The sequence below is a fragment of the Euprymna scolopes genome, chromosome 5 (genome assembly GCF_053919585.1).
Source record: "Euprymna scolopes isolate OS-2025 chromosome 5, ASM5391958v1, whole genome shotgun sequence".
NCBI classification, from domain to species: domain Eukaryota; kingdom Metazoa; phylum Mollusca; class Cephalopoda; order Sepiida; family Sepiolidae; genus Euprymna; species Euprymna scolopes.
This window is the reverse complement of record NC_136486.1, coordinates 66,964,907-66,986,788: the sequence shown is the minus strand read 5'-3', so window position 1 is coordinate 66,986,788 and position 21,882 is coordinate 66,964,907. Positions and strand designations below refer to the sequence as shown.

At 31.7% G+C, this 21,882-nt stretch overlaps 2 protein-coding genes across 2 annotated transcripts in view; one reads left to right on the top strand and one right to left on the bottom strand.

The window, feature by feature from the left end:
- The first annotated feature begins 924 nt into the window (after positions 1-924).
- LOC145276832 (lipopolysaccharide-binding protein-like) overlaps positions 925-21,882 on the top strand; it is a 274,030-nt gene continuing 253,072 nt past the window's right edge. The window contains exon 1 of the mRNA XM_080128191.1: positions 925-1,180. The gene's annotated coding sequence lies outside the window, so the exon portion shown is untranslated. The remainder of the gene's footprint in view (positions 1,181-21,882) is intronic.
- Positions 6,708-13,709, bottom strand: LOC145276831 (zinc transporter ZIP3-like). Its single transcript, XM_080128185.1, has 2 exons — positions 13,314-13,709; positions 6,708-8,569 (listed from the first exon to the last, which is right to left on the bottom strand). The coding sequence occupies exon 2, from the start codon at positions 8,411-8,413 to the stop codon at positions 7,316-7,318; it is 1,098 nt and encodes a 365-aa protein (XP_079984311.1). The 5' UTR covers positions 8,414-8,569; positions 13,314-13,709; the 3' UTR covers positions 6,708-7,315.

Sequence of the window (21,882 nt, the reverse complement as noted above, 5' to 3'; positions counted from 1 at the left end):
TTGACTTAAAGGATTATTTCAATATTATAATGGGAATATAACTTGTTCGCACGCTTTTGTTTAAAGTTGTCCTGTTCCGATATATTATTTACTTTTTTCTGATTGAGGACATGACAGTAATGTCGAACAATTTTACGGATCGTGTCAATTTTTTAAAATAATTAAATAAATACTTGTTATTACAACGTACTATATAAAATGTAAAATTGCATCATAACATATTTTATTACAACATACCTTAGAAATGTCAAAGTTTATCCACTAGGTTTTAATGTTTGTCTTAAATCAAAATATGCTCATCAATATGTTTACATATTTATGCAGGGTGTTCACTTATTAGCCTATTCTCTAGGGAAGAGTTACTCACAAGGTCGGCATTTAATATTGAAAAAAAAAAACTCTTCTCGAATAAGATGGATTGGAAGAAAAACACCTCATCCCCAAAATATTCACCCATTCCCACGGAGAATTGAATAGATATATTTCGATCAGAATTCTTCGTCAAGTTTCCATATTTTTTTAAAAGTAATTAACATACAAATAAAACAAATTGGTGTCAATTAGCCTGTATTGAACGGAAATCTGTTCGGTTAAAGTACATTTTAAAATGTAGTTCTTGACATAATTCCGTTTATAATTTTTTTAGTAATTATGTACACGGCTTTCGATACGTGAGGAGATCTTTATAGTATTATAAAATATCCACTAGACAAACCAACTATTAAAATAGTTTGGCTGTATTCTCGATCGAAAGTATTTGGCGCAATAAATTCACATTATTTTAGTGTCGTTTCATAGATCATTAATGTCAACACTTACATTGATCTAATCGGACACTTTGATTATTATGGGGACGGAATTGAATGAAAGTTTCATGTTTGCTAGAGTTAGATAGAACACCGCTTGATTATAAAAAAAACATACACATGTACATAGTAAGCCTAATCACTTGTCTCGGGAAGAAAACTGTTTTACCTAACCGTATTTTTTTTCATAGGAGTCACCACCTATTATGGTCCGGCGTCTACTGGAGGGTAAGGCGTAATGAGTATGCAGTATTCAATGGGACAATATCATAGTAATCGCTAGTAGTGGAGATTGGATTATTTAGGGGACGACTCATAAAGAATTTGCTGGCGTTGGATGTAAGACGACCAAATTGTAGTCAGCTGGAATTCAGGTAAACGAAATTTACTTATGACCATAAAGAAGTATATTTGTTGTTACAACTATGTATGTCATGTATTTTCCTGACAACGGCGTATCCTAACATTAAATCGACAGCTTTATTGGCAATTAAGTTATGCGTTATATTTCCCAAGAACTTTTGTAATTTTTTGTGTATTTTATATGTCGCTAAATAACTTCTTATTTACCAAATTGTTTAAGTTGAAATTTACGTATGAAAAATATTTTCGGATGAAAAAATAAATACACATATTAATTTGTATAAATAATGATCGTTGTAAGGATTCATATTTGGAATTGACGACAGAAGAGTAAATCTTACAATGGTCTGATGACTAACTATTAATATTTTAATTATCGTTTATGCGACGCCAGATTTGTGATAAATAACAACTAGACATTTGTTCAGCAAGTCATGTTAAACGTTGAAACTTCTTATTACCTCACGTAGTAACACCTATTAAATATAAGAAAGCACTCATCAAAACACGAGTAAAATGAGTCAATCCTCTGTAATCAATTATTTGTATAGGTGCCATTTTTCGCAAATATTTGATAGAAGTAAAGCACATTTAACACCCATGCAAATACGGTAAGTGCACTGGTTTTAAATAATATCCACCTACTGTTGCTATATAAGAGAGCATCTGCTTGTAAATAAAATATTAAAAATACCTACCAATTTTCAAATGATATAGAATAATTTTATTTAATTATTATATATTACTTTTTTTAACACAAGACAAGGCATATTGTAACTTGCACATAAAGGGTTACCATTTTGGGTCATGTCTAATAGTAGATTGTGTGCAGTTAAGCAGTGATATGTCTGTTTACATTACACTACTTCTGGTTAATACACTCAGAGAAACAGGAAACAGGGAGGGAAACAACGAGTTTTGCAGTCACAGGGAAGAAACTATTAAAGTAGATGATTTCTGCAGGTTATTACAGTCAGGGAAACATAAAGTGATTAGAAAGTATACCAGTATGAGGAAATAAACTAAGGTAGAAAGACTTTTAGTGCATAGGATCTTTTACTGTGAAGAGGTGGGTTTTTGCTGATTTTCAGGTTAATCGGAATTCCAATTGTCAAGCGCTATCATTTCATCAAAGCACATTCACTTTTAGACCTTGTCTAAATCTGAGAGACTGGTGGTCGATGCACCAGTCCAGATGTGACAATAATACGATATTCATGAACGCCTTGCATAATATCTTGCCGTAGTAATTTTCGTAACACAGTGGAAGATGCCCACGTTCATTTCAGTAGCCTTTAAATTTTAAATAACTGCTGTATGTGAACGTTAAATCGTAGAGATTTAAAAGTAATACATTTTCCTAAACCATGTCTTCACTCTCTAAGAAAAAGGATGTTTTCTAATCCTTATAGTTGTATCCCTCTCGTAAGCAGTTATACATCACTTCATCTGTTGAAATTGTCACGTGGTTGTTTTTGATCATTTTGATTTCAGGCCAAAAATTATGAGTTCTCCTTTAGTAATAGATGTGCTTATTAATCTGGAAGAGAGAAAAAGGGCAAAAGAAGAGAGATAGGGAAATAGTCTACAAAAAGCACATGATTAACACCCAGAGAGGAATTAAATATTTAATAGTACATGGTGACCCCAAATAAAAACGGGCCGCAACTCTAATTAGGCCTCGTTTCTTAATGTTTTGTCCGAGTGAAATGAAACTTTGGTCATAACTAGTTTATTATATTTAAAACATCACATCAAAACACTAGGGTTTTTGGCATTTTTTCTCCGTTCTACAGCATATGATCTAGATATATTTTCTATGTTTTGTGTTTTTTTGGTCACCCTGTATAACAAAAATATACTGCCTCGACAAAACAGAGGAACTATAAAATTATCACATGAGTGAATCTGAATTTTCTTTTATTGTTTGAAATAAATAATTATCCTTCGTAACCGCCATTCTCATAGAAAACTATATTGGCATAAATGTATTACTATCAAATATAACTTATATAACTTTGTTGACCGTCCAGGTAGCATGGCTTGCTTTAATATTGGATTATAATAAATACGTATTCCTCATTTTTGGTTGTTTACAATTTGATTAATATGCACTAAAGATACACCGTTTCACAAATTACTTTTTATACTGGAAACAGATATTTACGCATTTATATTTCAGCGTGATTTCTATATATAGGCGTACTATATATTCAAAGGGAGTCTACATTGAAGGTTTGAAGTCATGTATATATTACATTAAAAATCTATTATGGTCACCATTTTTGTGTTCCCAATTATTTTTATTAATAAAATTATCTTTATTTCCTTATGTAGGAATATCATTTAAGGTTGTTTTATTTAATTTATATTCAATTTAATTTAATTTAAATTATTATTAACCTACACCCGTTGACTTTAAAGATGTCAATAAGTTCATACGTTTAAAACGACGAGACTTATTTTCGTTTTAAACTATTTTCTGCTTAATATTCATAAATGAAAATTGATATATTTTATGCTTCCATAATGTGATCAACTTTCTAAAATATTGTAAGAAGTAAAGATATTCAGTGTATCTTATATGGTATGGGGCTAAATCTTCTGCCCGACAATATGTTTCAACCTGGCAACGCCAGGTATATATAGCAAGTACGTTATAGTAATCTAACTATGGCAAATAATTAAACAAATTATTATTCGTTTCGTATAGGTGGGATCGGTTAAGTAGTTTAATTAATTTGTGTGGAGCATAGAGTAAATTTACAGCATGTTGATTAACTCATTAAATATATTTTATATTATTGTATAAACATATTTAGTTATACGCGAATAATAAAAAAAGTTCTTGTTTATAAACATTAAAAGTCAACAGGGATTATAAACCAATTATAATAGGAATCTTGCATACATTTTACAGTCTGAGTATTTGAAAGCTATTTACACTTGAACAACTAAATCATATTGAACGGCCGATTACAATGATTTGATGGTTTTGTGGTATATATTTAATATTATGATCACACGATTCTAAACAAACTCATTATGAAAACGTGTTCATCTTATAAAAGAAAAATAAAACACAAACAAAATAGTTATTGTGAAACATACAGAACGCGGTCAGCTATATACAATATTTCTGACCATTCTGCTTTAATTACGAAATATGACTACAAAATGCATTGCGGTTTATTATACACCATACAAATAATGTAATGTAGTTGTTTATAATTCGGAAAACAAGAACAAATAATGACAATACAATATTTTGTCAACCCACACCGTGATTCCAACAGACGCTTATCGTTTACACTGAAGTCAATGTTTTTACATCACATCACTCCAACTCCGCTTCATTTTTATTTTTTACTTGCATAACTCTTGTACCGGCGTTGCTTGGAGAAAGTATGCCCCCACCACACTTGTATAAAAAAAAAAACAATTTAAGTAGGGTTGTTAGTGAAAGTCACCGCCGCTCCAATAAAATAGCGGGCACAGGCACCTCTCGCCAAAATGAATCTACTGTGGCTGATTACCGATGCATTTCATATATATTTATACATTGAAGTGTATAGTTTTCAAATAATAGCATTTGTTTAATGTGGTTAGTACCGAAAAATTACGGAATTGTTTAAAAGGAAATATATTGTGGAAATATGATTGTTGGGAAAAATAAGTTTGTGTTATTTCGTTCAATAAAATTTCGTATGTGTTTTCTTTTCAGTATAATACTCAAGAGAAAACGCAACTATTTGCTAGCTAACATTTTGTTATCTAGTAAGGAGATAACATCTTTAATATAGCCACATACAAACTTCTTTTTCTTTTCGGCATAATAATACAAAGAGGAATTGTGTTCTGTATTTTGTAAGAGAACTCTTAATGTAAGAGCCGTAAATATTTGGGAGCTAAACTATTCAATATATACACATATATGTAATGCGACGGTGTGAAAGATCACAAATCTACACGTAGTGTGTTTAATCTTAAACAAAGCTCGAGAAAAGTTTGTTTATGTTTTAACTTAGTCAAACTCGCCATCATAAAGGAATTACCAAATATACTTCCTTATTTCGTTAATTGTTTTTCTTTTACTTGTAATTTATTGTTTGACGCAAATATTTGGGAGCTGAACTCGTCAATACATAAATTCACATGCAATGTGATTTTTTAAAAATCACCAATGTACACGTAGTGTGTTTGGTTTATATTTTTTGATGAGAAATCTAAATACAAAAGACGCAGATATGTGGCAGACGGTTTGAAACATAACTAATTCACTCGTAGTGAAGTTAATGGTAAAATAATCTCAGGAAGATTTAAGTTGTTATGTTTTGACGAAGTAGGTGTCATCCTCATCATCGTATTCCGTGCGATAATATCGTAGAAATCGTTGGTAGTAAAAATTAGGTAAATTGAATTTCGTAAGGGGACTGCTCGTCCAGCACTTGTTTACGTTTTACTTGATCACGACACTACTATAGTCAGCTGGAAAGCTGACAAACGATAGAATGTTCCGCAGGCATATTGTTTTAAAAAGAAGTTTTTCTTTATGTAATCGACGTTTATATTTGGGCACGGATAAAGGAGGGGAATTTTATTAGTAGTGATTTCAGCTGGACGAGTGTTTTTCGTGAAAGTTTAACAAGGCGGCATAGATAAGAACTCAGTCGAGCATTTGTCTTGAAAATAGCGATAGAGCGGAGACAGGCTCGCAACGTCTCTACAATGGGGTATAACTTGAAGGGAAGAAAAAAATGTAATCCCAATACTAGGCTACGAACTCTATTTTCAACTCTGTCATGATTTTAAACTCTGTCTAGATCAGGAAGAGAGTAGGGTCAAGTATGGCTTCTTAAGAGACACGAGCATTAATATTCTTTTGATTTTTTACCCATCAAACAGTACTCATAAAACCATCAAAGAGAACTGATTAAATAATTGAGCAGACATTTCAAGCTATACAATAGCTGAAGATCTTGTGGAGTAGACCTGTATGTCATATTCTTATCAAAAGCATTTGATAAGTCGAAAACAATTGCTCTAGAAGCCTATATCGAGAGATTCGCTGATCGTATAGGATATCAGTAAGTACATCTAATGTAGATCTGGAAGACCAAATACTATATTGCATTACACTGAGGAGGCTATTTTTGCTGAAATAGTTTACCACTTCTCTATTTAACACATATTCCTGTAACATATTCATGGCGCATGAGGGGCTGATTGGCCTATTCTGCTAAGGAAATGTCAGATTACCTGAAGTGATAAATACGGAGCATACTGATGAGGTATTTCAGTGTATTGCGAATGATGTCTCCATGAGCCAACACTTAAACAGCTCGAATGAGCGCAAGATTTATATGTGTTTCTTAATTTTTGAAGCTAATGCTTTGACATGAAATATATTGGCTGTAATAAAATGCATACGATTTACCTTCCAGTTACGCCGACAGACACACATATATATATATATATATATATATATATATATATATATATATATATATATATATATATAAATATATATATGGGGGTTGTATGTATGTGTGTGTACGTATATATACATACATATATATGGATGCGTTTGTGAATTTATTTGCCAAGATGCATGTGGGTTCGTATGTGTACAACTAATAGAAATACATATATAAATATGATATGTATATATACATATTTCAACTCTATATCCACATATATATATACATATATATTTCTGAATATATATGTAAATATATATATATATATATATACATATATGTGTGTGTATGTGTGTGTGTGTGTGTGTGTGTGTGTGTAGGAGGCGGTATTATATATTAGTTTGTAGCGATCCGAAATCTTCATTCAGCAATAACAATGTCTTTGTTCTGTGTAAAACATGGATACATATTCCAATGGAATGAAAAACAACAAACACGTTTTTGTATAGAGGAAATGTTATGTCAATTTTGATGAAGATGTCGCTTCAAAGCAAATCATGGATGCTGGAACCCTCTCTATATAAAACAGACATATACTAACCTCTTTTCACGTAATGTGCAACACATTTTTTATCCAAATTGTAAGGCCGAATGAATACAAACGAGTATATGATTAATAGAACCATATAGTGCGAAAAAATAATTTTACCTTCAGAGTGTCATTTCTCATTCGTAAAACACAAGTCCAGTCATCAATCCGAATCCAGCAATTGCAAAAAATATCTGAATTATGGAACCTTTTTTTGCGAGTTCCCTTCCGAGAATTTCAATAAATGTCACGTAAAGAAACGTGCCAGTCGCGAGTCCATTTAAAATTGCTGACGTCAATGTTCGAATCAATTCATGTCCTTTTATCCTTCCTATGCAAATGCCGATAATCATTCCGGCAGGTGATATACAAGCGAACAGAAACATTAACATTATTGATCTCCTTATCGACCATAAGGAGTACCCAAAAATCTGCAAGCCTAGCGTGAAACCAATGAGTATTTTGTGAATAATAACAGCCGTGAAAAGAGAGTATAACTGTGAAAGATCTTCCTGAAGCCCAAGGCTTAGTCCATCAAAAACAGTATGAAGAGAAAGAGCCAGGAAGAGCAACATTGAACGGATCACTGTTTCCTCGCCATCTTTGGTTGGGAGCGATAGGTGATCGTGTTCGGATTCATCTCCAATAGTGTTTGCACAGGAATCTGTTGGTGTAAATTGGTCGCTCGTTGAGGCAATTGATTTCCTGTCAGTTTTTTCGATGTGTTCATTATCGGCATATGTATTCGATACAGCTCCATATTGGCTCTTATCATCAGGCCAACGATTTGCTGTCAACGAGGCACTCTCAACGTTAATCTCTTTATTTAATGTATTGTATTGCCCCTGGCTTTTGCTCAACTGCCTCTCGCTTTTGTTTCCGTTCATCATATACTGGGATACAATGATCTCGATGATGACAACAATGAAAAAACCGATGACAACCAGGAATTCAGTTGCCGGGAAATCCTTGTGGTATTTCAATTGTAATAGGCAATATGCCATCTGCCTTTTCACTTCCGGCAACAAATGCATGAAACATACACCGAGAAAAACACCACCGCTGAACATATTTAGACAACTGAAAATTAATCGCATGTGCCTTTGTTTATTTATATCATAGTTACCCCCTTGCTTGCGAACATATCGAACTACAAACCATGGTGCTATGCCCGAAATCAATGTAGTGAATAAGACAGAGAAGAGCACAATGCATTTGTGGTAAATAAGCGTCATTGTAATATCCGATTTCTATTTCGAACAATGAATAATGTTATTAAAATAATCTGTCGCATTAGAAGTCAGATGGTATTATTTTGGATCCGATTCCAGAGAAACGTGTAATTTCATTCTTCAGATATTACATCAAATGTGTGTTTAGATCCAGACGAACTGTAAAGAAAAGAAATTAAAAAGATGTTTTAGTAACCAATTCATACATTTATCAGGTAATATAAAGCTCGTTTTTATTTTGATATCCGATGTCAAGAACAAATACTTTGAATTTGAAGTTGATTGGCGAATCTTTAAACAGCAAAATAAAATCTGTGAAAATATTCATAATTTCTTTACACGGTTGGGGCAGTTAATGTAAAAAAGCTAAAAAGACCAAATGAAAAATCAGTTTTTTCTGACCCATTATCAACTACGTTTTCCTTTTCCATCTATTTTGCTCTTTCTTCCTTTCTCTCTTTCCCTCTAACTGGCTCTTTGTCTCACTCTACTGTTAAATTAAATGATAACATCACTCATTGTGATGCTCTCTCTTATTTACCATTGCGTCCTCCGATATATTTTCTTTTTTTTATTACGTTTGCCGAAACATAGAATCGGTAGCAAGAATATTAGAGACCGTATAGAATGCGTGCGGGTAATCCGGTTATCTACTAATGTTGTTTTATATATGATTAACGAGATGTGATTCAGGAGACATGTATCAACTAAATAAGTAATGGGCCAGTTGATAATGGTTCTTTTTAAATTAGCGTTAATTAGACCAATTAATATTGATGTTTTTAACGCATCTCAATAATAAAAGCGTTGACTCCAAGCCTATACGTTATGCAATTAAAATATGTAGAAATCAAAGATTTAGAAAGAGCATACTGATTAACTCAGCTTAATTATAAAAATAAGCGTATATATGTTTGTTGTTTCTATAATCATTAAACATAATTTGAAGAAGGTTAATAATAATAGCAATATAGTAACGGTAATAATAATAATTTTAGTGAATTAATAATATTTTTTGGAGATGAGTAATGTGTACTATTTATTTTAGTTTAATTATTTGCGGACTATTAACCTTATCTTCAAGTTGTTGCTCACGACGTTTCGGCAAATTATCCTTCTGGCCTTCGTCAGATTGTTTACGGCGATGGGATAGGAATGTCGAGTCTCCAACTGCATCCACAGTAATTACTGTCTTCCACAGTTCATGTCGGCTCACATCGTATTGGCCAACTAATCCTCTGGCCGGTTTTTGGTGGACTTGAAACCGCATTGTCTGGGGGTAGCGGTTTCACTCCCACCCAAATAGGATTAGTGGGGTAAAGCGTGGTGAGACGACAATAACTAATTATGCCATTTATTATATTAGTGAGGCTCTTATTATACTAGTAAATTCTCAAATGAAACTATTCGTGGCCAAGTACAATATTACATATCCGTGCATGTGTTAGTACTAGAAGAGAGACCTGATGTTGGCATGGATTTCCTGGTGATCAATGAATGTTTCACAATCCCATATTTTATTGCCATCAAAATTGGTGAAGCCGCGCATTTTTCAATCAAATCGATTGATAGCTTGCCCTAGTTTGAGAGTCCCCGCGATGGACCGGCAGAAGCTACAAATATCTCACCGCAGTGACTTAGTTCCCACTACATTGTAGTCTACATTGCACTAAAAACAACCTACTGTTCCATTTATCAAATTATGTTTTATATGTAAAGGCTTGAAATAAAGTTTAAAATGCAAAAGTCGAGTATTATGGTGCAATTGTGATTTAAACAAAAACATTAATTTCGAATGAGTTCCTGTTATATCAAAGAAACTAATATTGATTTTAGGTGTCCAAAAATTTCTGCTGGTGTGGTAATAACACATTTCGAATTCACTCGTGATATAAATGTGTATAAGATATTACTTTAATTAAAATTGGGTGTTCCTTCTTTCATCAGATTTTTCTCGGCTATGGATAATCCATATTATCTATAACATTTCGCTACACACCCTTTCTAAGAACACTACCAGGCTAATGAAGTACAGTAAAAATAAGACCCAGTCGTTTTCGGTCAAAATGTGCCGAATTCACGCGCACGCACAAACACATAGATTGACAATTTTATTTTTATATAATAGTAGAGATTTTATATTTACAAGGTTTATTAAAAACATGTAATTATTCAATCTATCATATTGATGACCTTGAATACAGTTGATTAAATGTGGCTATTCATATGATCATAAAAATAAATTAACGCATGAGCTATATGTTCAATCAATATGTTTACTGTAACGGTTTTTAAAACTTGAACTATCCTTTGTTCAATAAATACAATGCAATAAAAATTATAGAATATTGGTAAAAAGGTGACGTATGTGAGTCACCCGTTAAGATTTTCTTCGCGTATGTATTTAAATAAATCAATAAAAACAAAAACCGAAATTAGAGTTTCTCTTTGTTATACTTCTTTCTCTCTCTCCCCTTCACACACACACACACACACACACACACACACACTCTCTCTCTCTCTCTCTCTCTCTCTCTCTGTCTCTCTCTCTTTCTTTCCCTCTCTTAAGCTGTATTTCTAACTCTTTACATATTTTCACCACTAAACTTTGAGTTCAATACTTTAATATCTAGTGATATTCCTTTTAATTTACAATAGGTAATAAAATTGAATATATTGTACTTTCAGTGTTGCTCCTCACTATAATTTTTATGGCCGGGAAGGGGGAAAGGGGATACAACCGTAGCATCAAAACTTATATATGAAACTTGGTTTGAAAATACAGTTTTGTTTTTAAATGATTGTCAGAAAAATCTCACCATAGAATATTATTTTTATCTTTAAAACGCCTTTAATTTTTCATGTAGTTTCGTCCTATAGAACCAAAGAGATTTGCATTGAAATATTTTATTTAGCTACCAGATTATATATATATATATATATATATATATTAATATTTAATTTAGCTACCAGAGAATATATATATATATATATATATATATATATATATATATATATATATATATATATATATATATATATACATATATGATATCAACGACTGCATAAATTGTAATGACCCTTTCTGCATTTTTACTTTTTCAAAAATATAAAAACAGAAATAAAATAGACACACTTCGAAGTACAATGAATGAAAAACTGCCACTATTGCAAAATTTTAGTGCGTGTACTGATAACATAACGTATTACATTGTTAATATCGGAACATCTACTTGTTTACTGAAACATTAATTTTGATATTCGTTTTCAGCAATCCCTAAAAAGTTTGTTTAAGTGCCAAGTAAGTTAAAATTTACAGTTAATGTTATCAAAAATAAATTAAGATTGTTGATAATTCCAATATTTTCGAAACCTTTGAATTGTAATTAAATTACTGTTATATAGCATGCAATCAATCGTAGTCTCCTAACTTATAAAAGATATTTTTTTGCTTTTTAGCCATAATATCAAATTTCAATTACTTGCGTTTACCTTGTTTATTCATTTATAATCTTTCAACGACAAGAACAATTATGTTACAGTAAAAAATGAGAAGTTTAACACTGCGAAGAAGAAATATTTTTTCACGACTCACCACAATATTTCTACTTTGATTTCTTACATATTAAATAAGTTATAATTCACTGGTCAATAATGGTCCTGGATATGACCTTAAACTATATCCAATGGATGAGGCCCCAGCTTAATTGCCATAGCTCTCAGCTCCACTCTGACCCGGAGTATTAGTACCTGTTAGGGTCCCAACTATGCGTTAAATAGAAACCGACTTTAAAACAAGAAATATATTCTATTAATTTTTGGGGGTTTGTATTACTGTACACATAGATTCGAAAAAGTTGTCAAAAAACAAATATATAACAAATAAATGTTATCAAATGCAAGATAAGTTACTTTTCTGCCAAACTGGATATATTTTTTGTGTTTTTATTCAATGTAACATATTTATTCAGCTCGAAAAACATACAGTGTTTACCGATGTATTCTAAAATTCAAGATGGCGTCTCACACCCTCTTTAACACCGCAAGTTTGGAAAAAGGTGTTATAAAGAAAAAAACTATTCAAAATACTATTAAAAACCCGCCGAATATATATCAACCTATGTCACGGTAACATATATTGAGCGAGTTTTTAATAGTATTTTATCCGGTTTTTATTTATAAGACCTTTTCCCAAACTTACCGTGTTAAAGAGAGAACCAGACGCCATCTTGAATGTTCCAATACATCGGTAAACACTGTATGTTTTTTCGAGCTGAATAAACATGTTACATTGAATATAAACACGAAAAATATATCCAGTTTTGTAGAAAAGTAACTTATCTTGCCTTTGATAACATATATTTGTAATATATTTGTTTTTTTGCAACTTTTTCGAATCTATGTGTACACTAATACAAACCCATTTTTTTTTCAAAATCTTTGGATTCGGCATTAAACAACCTAAAAAGGGTTGATATGCCGTAAAGCAAAAACAACCAACCAACCAACCAACCAACCAACCAACCAACCAACTGGTCAATAAATTATAATTATCTATACTATAACAATTTAAATTTTATTAATTTAACTCAACATTATAAAACAGTTTATATTACTGAGCATTTTTCTCGCATATTAAATGTGTAATGATAGGCACATAGTACGGTTTCAATTATCAAATCCAAGGAGCCACCATAATTCCATAATTCCATAATTCCATAATTCTCAGTCGAAAATATTTTTTGGAGTAGCTAGATTTATCTAAGTACCAATCAATACTGTTTTAACTTTCTTACCGTGCGAAGGCAAATAAAAAGATTTACAGAATTGCTTGGACACAGCGACAGTGTGAATAATATTTCAATAAAAATAATAAAATATAAACCAGTATAAAGTAACTTACCTGTAATTGATGAAAGACAGTTTTGATAATTTAAGCTTCCTAACAGACATCGGCAGATATACCAGTCTCATGAAATGCTGAGAATCAAAAAAGAAATAAGGATAGTCCGAGTGCCAATGGGCAAGTGTCTATTTATCATAAACCATGGCAAAATGTATACTATGATAAGAGCGAAGGTCAGACCGGCATTCATACAATGTAAGCTGATACGAAAGATATATTACTTTTTGATGGGGGTGGGTGGGGGTAACCGTGTTTAGAAAAAAAAAAGACAGAAAAAAAGACACATTGGACGAGTCACAAAAACACAAAAAAAAAGATAGAGAGAAAAAAGTTATAAAAAAAATAAATATAAAAAGATAGATAAACAATTGTAGCGGAAAAGAGAGAAAGAGAAAGAAAAGCTGGCAGAGATAGTGTGAAAAAAGAGGACGAGGGAGCGCGTCATTGTACGTTTGAGTTCTTGTTTATTTATATTAGAGATAAACAATGTTAATTACCAAAGAATGAAAGTACCGCTATAAAGAACAAGAGAGAGAGAGAAAGAGAGAGAGAGAGAGAGAGGGGGGCAGAGGCAGAGAGAGAAGAGAGAAGAGGACAGAGAGAAGTGAAATAGACATTAAAAAAGATATATATATATATATATATATATATATATATATATATATATATATATATATATATATATATATTAGCAGGCTGCCCGGTCGTAAAATACGCATACTATGTTTTAATTCCTACAACAATTGAGATATGTGTATGCGAGTATTATGTTTTTTGGGGGTGGGAGGGAGGCCCTTTTCTGAGCAGTTAATTTCATAAACCAAAACCTAAGGACAGTGAGTCAAGTACGATAACCATTAGGCCGGCTGCACACATCTTTAAACAGTGTTTTCGAACTTATTTATTCTTACATAATGAATCTGTCATGGGAACAATTTACACATGCGCATTCGTGAAACAGTTGGAAAATGCATAAAAGTTTGACCCCTTAACAGCCAGTTTTTTTCCGAATGAAAATAGATTTTTTATTGCTTATATCTGTATATCCTATATATCAATTTCAAGTCTGTAAAGCAACAATCAATTGAGTATATAGAGTAAGAAATGTCCTCAAACACACACACATTCTCAATTATATATATATATATATATATATATATATATATATATATATATATATATATATATATATATATATATATACTAGGAGGCCGCCCGGCATTGCCCGCTCGTAAATACACATAAATATACTGTTTATATTAGTACAGAAACTGTATGCGAGTAGTATTAAGTAAAAAAATTATATTCGAGCTGAGATCGACTCCGAAACCTAAAAACATTCAGTTAAGTACAATTACAATTACACCAGATGGGCATAGCATTTATAGACGATTTTCTTAAAATCTTACTCTTGACATTAAAAAGCTGTCAAGTTTTTTGACCGCACAAACGCAGTCGTAAAAAAGTTTACGAATAGATAAAAATCCGACGTCCCCCCCCCGACCCAATTTGTTCATATTCACCCCTGTACCAGCTTTTCAGCTGTAGGATTATCCAGCATACCATATATTAATCCTGCAGATCAAAAATTCGTTCACCATATAGATTGAGAAGGAACGTATACGCACGTTCTCAATTATATATATATGTGTGTGTGTGTATATATATATATATATATATATATCTTTGAAGAAAGAAACGTAAGAGCATTTTCATGAAATCTAAAAATGTCTTCACATGTAAAATATTTCGTAAAAAAACGATAGAAGTCGTTAGTAACTATCACATAATCCACTTAAAACATATGGCATAGAACCCCATTAAAATTAAAATATTTTGAATATATTTATACTATTGTTATTATATGAATTATAATTTTCAGGGAAGATTATAGACGGAATCCTGGATCTTAAAGTGCATATAAAAATGGAAAAGATAAACGATAGAATAAGAGATAGATAGATTACTATAATAATTATTAAATACTTACAGGCACTAGTGTTTAATCCTTTTGGGAATGATCGGTGCAGGGTGTCACGATAAACACCAGTCGATAAAGTCGAACCTGGCGACAAAACCCATCCCTGACTTCCTAGCAAGGATCTACTCAATTCGGCTACCGCAAGAAATTATGTAGAATTTAATGTTTTTGACATCTGTTAGAGTGATCTAGTCATTATATGATGATATTATAATATACACACACACACACACACGCACACATAGATATATTTATCTACGGATAAGCGGTCACACGCACACATACATTGATTATTTTAAAGGAATATGAGATAGTAATATACACACATGCATATATATATATATACATATAAATATTGTGTGTACATGCGCATGGGTATACCCTTAGCCACGACCGCTCGCTGACCTTCTCCAAACGATAAACAACAAACTAAAAATTAAAAATAAATAAACCGAATCATAGCCCCCAACCGCCTCCAAACATAAGCGAACACCCAACAGCTCCAAAGAAACTCACCAAGAAATCACCTCACATGCGAGACGCTAAAAACTTTAACACTAAGACTCAAATTTTAAAATACTCCCTCCTCTCACCCCACATATTCCCCTTTCCCCTCATGTATCCGTGTGCCCTCAGTCACACCGGAAATGAACCTCACAAACTCTCCCCACAAGTTCGTTAAACCCTAAAACTAAAAAATTATCGACATACCAAACGCCCCCTCCTTCCCTCCTTGTTCCCCTCCTCTCTTCCTCTTCCGCCCTCCTCGCAACCCCTTTGACCTCATTCACTCTTCCACTTTTTCATCCCAAAATAGCGAATATTTCTGTAAAAGTCTGAGGACACTACAGACGGCCAAAATCGGCCGTGTAGCCGAAACAATAATGCAACTTAACAAAAAGATACGGTAATAAAAAACTAAACTATATATATATATATATATATATATATATATATATATATATATATATATATATATATATGATTTTCAGAATTTGAGAGATTGTATATAATAAATTCCACAGCCAAACAACGTCGCAGCCCACAAGAGCCATGACAGTCAAAGAACCGGAAGTCCAAGACTCGAGTTTCGCCCTCATTTTGGCTCATCAGTTAGACACATCCGAACACAGGATTCGAAACCCGAGCCTCTAGCATGCAGGGCAAGCACTCTATCAACTGAGCAAACGCCCTGCACACAAGAATTTCTATTAACCAACACAGATCAAGTAAACCGCTCCGAAATCCGACTGTGTGATGAACCTACTTTGTCTCAACAAGGGACGCGGTCATCCAACCAGCTAATAACCCCAATTCAATGTCTCACAAATAGGAGTTTTAACTCAAAAGGACGATGCCATCCAGCAATGCTAACCAAGCGAGCAACTTATGATAGAATTTTCAGAATGTGAGAGATTGTATATAATAAATTCCACAGCCAAATAACGTCGAGCCCACAAAACCCATGACAGTCAAAGAACCGGAAGTCCAAGACTCGAGTTTCGCCCTCATTTGGGCTCATGAGTTAGACACATCCGAACTCAGGATTCGAAACCCGAGCCTCTAGCATGCTTATATATATATATATATACATATATATATATATATATATATATATATATATATATATATATATATATATATATATAAAAGCATTTCCAAAGTAACCCATATCTAGTGCATATATATTAATCCCGTGCTATAATTTCCATCAAATATACGTTTGTGAAACTCACATGGGACAAAACAAAGTACTTAGTGAACATAAAAATGAGCATGGCGATTTTTATAATTTTGTACTCCTTAAATTTACTTTAAATAAATCACCGTGAAAATAATACAATTTTAGTTTTGAGCATAATAATTTGGGGGAGAAATTACACATGAAATATATTAAGATTACTAACAACATTTGAAGTGTAAACATGTGTTTAATAATGTATTTTATTTTATTCTACAAAATCTAACAAAACATTCTTTTTGCCTAAGGTCATGCCTGTAAAACACTTTTAATAATCTAAATGTAACTAATCGCCCAGTTGTATCAAAGATATTGTAAAAGAGATATCATTCGTTAATACTTAATATAACATGTGTAATTTTCTATAGAATGGAAAAAATGTATGATTTTGAATAAGTCGGTATGAGTGAATTTGATGAACATAATGTTTAACACAGAAGAATTTAAAGATAATTAAATATGAGTAATTGTGTTATCACCACTGTTTATGAAATCCTCCAGAAAAAACAACAAACGATTTTACTAGTCCGCCCAAGAAACTTTCTCTTGTTTTTGACAGAAAATAACTTCTAAGCAGATTAAGTTTAATACTGATCTGTAATTTAGTTTCCGACCAATTCGATATAAACAAAATTGTTTTATATATATATATATATATATATATATATATATATATATATATATATATATATATATATATACTTCATTCATTCACATAAATTTAATATACGAAAGCATAGATTTATGCGTAAACTTTAAGTATTTACTTCAAAAGTGCTCAATACGTAGGTAGAGCTAGTTAGTAATTTATAAAATATATATGGCGATTAAGCTACACTGAATCGAAAGAAACCCCGAATAACAAGAAATATTCAAACCCCGATACTATGACCACAAATGTACATTCAAAAATAAAAAAACACCGTATAAAAACAACACTAGCGAATAAATACTGGGAACTCAAAGAAAGCGGACATTCACCGGTAGTCGAATGGAAAATAATGAGACAAGCTACCACATGCAGACATTTAGACGACCCATGTAAACTATGCCTCCATGAAAAATTTTCTATCCTGTACTTTAAAGAACCTCAAAATCTATTAAACTGTAGGCGAGAAATAGCAAGCAACTGTGTTCACAAAATAAAACTTACTCTAGGATAGCGATACAATATAGCTTTAAAACTAACAATAACAATAGAAAACAAACAAATTAATAAATTAAATAAAAATGAATATACATAAACGATCACACACATATATGTATATATATATGTGTGTGTGTGTGTGCATGTATGTGTGTACACATAGGTATATTTATATGTAAAAAAGGAGAACGTCTACCTGAAACCACTAACCTAGTTCTAAAACAGATCCTTTGTTTGATAAAATGCATGCCCATTGGCTGATAGGAAGGGGCGCGGTGGATACTAGACAGCTGATTGGCTAACCAGAAATCCTCAACATATATAAACACAAGAAGCAACCACAGAATTCGCGCATAAGCCTGACGAATCCTATAGGTGGATGAAACGCAGAATATTCAGTGTAGCTTAATCGCCATATATATTTTATAAATTAATATATATATATATATATATATATATATATATATATATATATATGTGTGTGTGTGTGTATATGTATGTATATATATGTATGTATAAGTATGCATATATATATGTATGTATATGTATATATATATGTATGTATATGTATGTATATCTATATGTATGTATGTATATGTATGTATATATATGTTTATATATATGTATGTATATATATATATATATATATATATATATATATATTAAGGCAGCATTTTTTCATTCAAGCAAATATTATTAAATACAACGGAGACATTTTGTCTTATAATTCTTTTTTTTAATTTTTTCAATTTTTCGTATTGTCTTTTTTGTTTCAAAATCAAAAATATTAATAAAGGATCCATACATGTTGCTGTTACGAGCGCTTTCGATTCGTCCATGAATCATCATCAGGTGTTAAAAATACAGGATTGCGAAAATGAGGATTAAAAATGAAAACTAAAATATATATAGTCAGTGATGAGTTAAAATAAAAGTCGTTTAAGAATAAAAGTCGATTAAAAATTCGAGTGTTAAAACCAGCAAGTTCGTAGACACCATGTACGAAGTCCGTCCAACACGGACTACGCAAGACATTTCAGAACGTTACTGCTTTTTTGAAATGCAATGTCATTTATATTAGGTTGAAGAGTTCTAATGTACGACGCTTAAAGAATCTTTAATTTTTGTACATTATTTTCCCGTTGTATAATTTTTGTGTTGTCAACGAGGACCTTTCTAACATTGGAGGGGGGACAGCTATGTTCTTTTTTTTAAATGTTTGTAAATCGCGCTTGTGTCGTTCAGGTGCATAGTTATTCGCCGGGACAACGTTGTTGTTGTATGCCCAATGTATGTATTATTTTTGGAGTTACATTCTCCAATAGATCATTTAAATTTATACACTACATTGGTTTGCTCCAACGTTTTTATCGCCGGTGAAGAGTTGTTTTTAACCACAAGGTTTTATGCTCGAAATTTCCTATAATAGATAATAAATTTAATTTTAAAATAACTGTCAACAGGCGTCAAGTATCTTCGTATAATATTTTATATTGCATTTTCTTCGATTCTGAAATTAGGCGTCATTTGATTTTGGTAAAATATATTAATGGGGTTTGCATTGCGGTGTTGGCTAACGTTATTATTCTGGTTATCGGAAGATTGTAGCATTTTTTTTTATTTGTTCATCAACAATGTAATTGGGGAAATGATTATTGATGAGTACTTGTTTAATGTTTTTTATTTCAATTAGCAATGCTTTTTTTGTGGAGGATATCATTTTAGCGCGATTTAGTACATTTTTTATTATGGCTATTTTGTACCTAAGACAATACGAAAAATTGAAAAAAAATTTAAAAAAAGAATTATAAGACAAAATGTCTCCGTTGTATTTAATAATATTTGCTTGAATATATATATATATATATATATATATATATATATATATATATATATATATATATATATATATATATATGTATATATAATGTACTAGCAATTCAGCCCCGCTTTGCTCGGGCACTATATACTGTTCATAACTTTATGTGCATACGTATATATTAAAAAGTGTGCTGTAGTACGTTAATGCCTTTCAATATAGGTATCCTAAACTACCAAAGAGTAAAGTTATTTCGACTCCATAATAGTTATTGTTTTGGGATCAAATCCAGTTAAAATATTTAACCAATGTCCAAGTAACCTACATCTAAAATTACTAAAAAAATTCCACAAAATTGACGGAGAAGTTTAGTAGAGTCTTCAAAGGTAAACTATTTCTAACTTGACATTTTGGAAGCCAAATTTTTGCCCATAAACTGATGAAAAAGCTTGCTGCATGTCTGAGTACCCTTTATGTAAAATTTCCAATGTCCAGACCGAAAATTTGCTTAATAGTTTGTTAGAGACCGCAAATGTAAAAGCTTTTGAACTTTTATATCTTGCCAGCAAAATTTCGGCTAAAAAACAATTAAAAAGCTTGCCCTATGTCTGCGTACACTTTATGTAAAATTTCAAATATTTAGACAAAATGTGACTGAGTAATTTTCTAGAGACCGCAGAGGTCATATTTTTTTAAACTTTGAGACCCCAATTTTGACCTCTTTGACTTTTATTGGTTTGGGCTCAAATCAAATTATAATGTTTTATTCACATACAAAACGATTTTCACAAATATCAATACTTCTTATATAAAAGTTTGAGTCTGTAGACCGAAAATTGATAGAGTTATAGTGTAAGGAAATGTACACAAACAGAATGACACACACAGACATTTTCACTATGGGGAGGAACTCCAGCAAAGTGTACGATTATATAAAAATAGCTAATATAAAACAGGACTATTTATTTTAACAATTTTACAAAAGGTTCACAGCATCAACATTGCCGATTTCAAGTCTAATACTGGGGGACTAGTTTATCGTCGAGATATATTGGAATCGCTTCACCATATGTGTTTTCTCTTTTCTTCCCTGGAAATGTGCTTTTAAAAAAATTCTATGAATTTCTTTATCTAATTTGTTATTTATTTATTATTTTTATGCTATTATATTTTTTATATTTTTGTTGCAACTTTCGGTTTATGTGTTAGCATGTTTTTCTATACAGCATATAACCCGAATAGTACATAGAAAAATTTATAGACTGAAAATGTATTGATATATCTCGTGATAGCATCTTTTTTATGTTTGATATTCATGTTTGTCTAGATCCCAACATTGATCGATCTGAGGAAAATCCTTACAAGTTTTATAAAGTTTTATTTATATAAAATGTCTAGACTCGTATTCTGCACTTTTCAAAAATATTGTTGTTTACTTCATGTTAATTACATACCTGAACTAAGCTAATAAATCTATCTATCTATCTATCTATCCACCTATCTATCTATATATCTATCTATCTATCTCGCTATATATATATATATATATATATATATATATATATATATAAATGCGTGTGTGTGTGTGTGTGTGTGTGTGTGTGTGTGTGTGTGGGTGTACAACATTAACCCCAGGAATAATTTTCTAATCATTATTAACTAAGGAATATGGCTGCTAGGCTTTGAGGCCTGAATCTGGCCTATAGTTTCTTTAATGCAAAGAGAATTTAATGTAGTGGACGTCGATTGTAAAGGAATATAACCGTTAATAAAACTCTATATTAGACATCAGTAAAAATATTGCACAAGTTTAAGTTTCTTTCGAGTATTTTTTAATGTTTTTTAGGGGGGAGGGCATAATTATGGCGCAAATCGCCA

Bases quoted from the DNA above. Each gene is read 5' to 3' on its own strand.
- LOC145276831 (XM_080128185.1), bottom strand. From the start codon at position 8,413: ATGACGCTTATTTACCACAAATGCATTGTGCTCTTCTCTGTCTTATTC.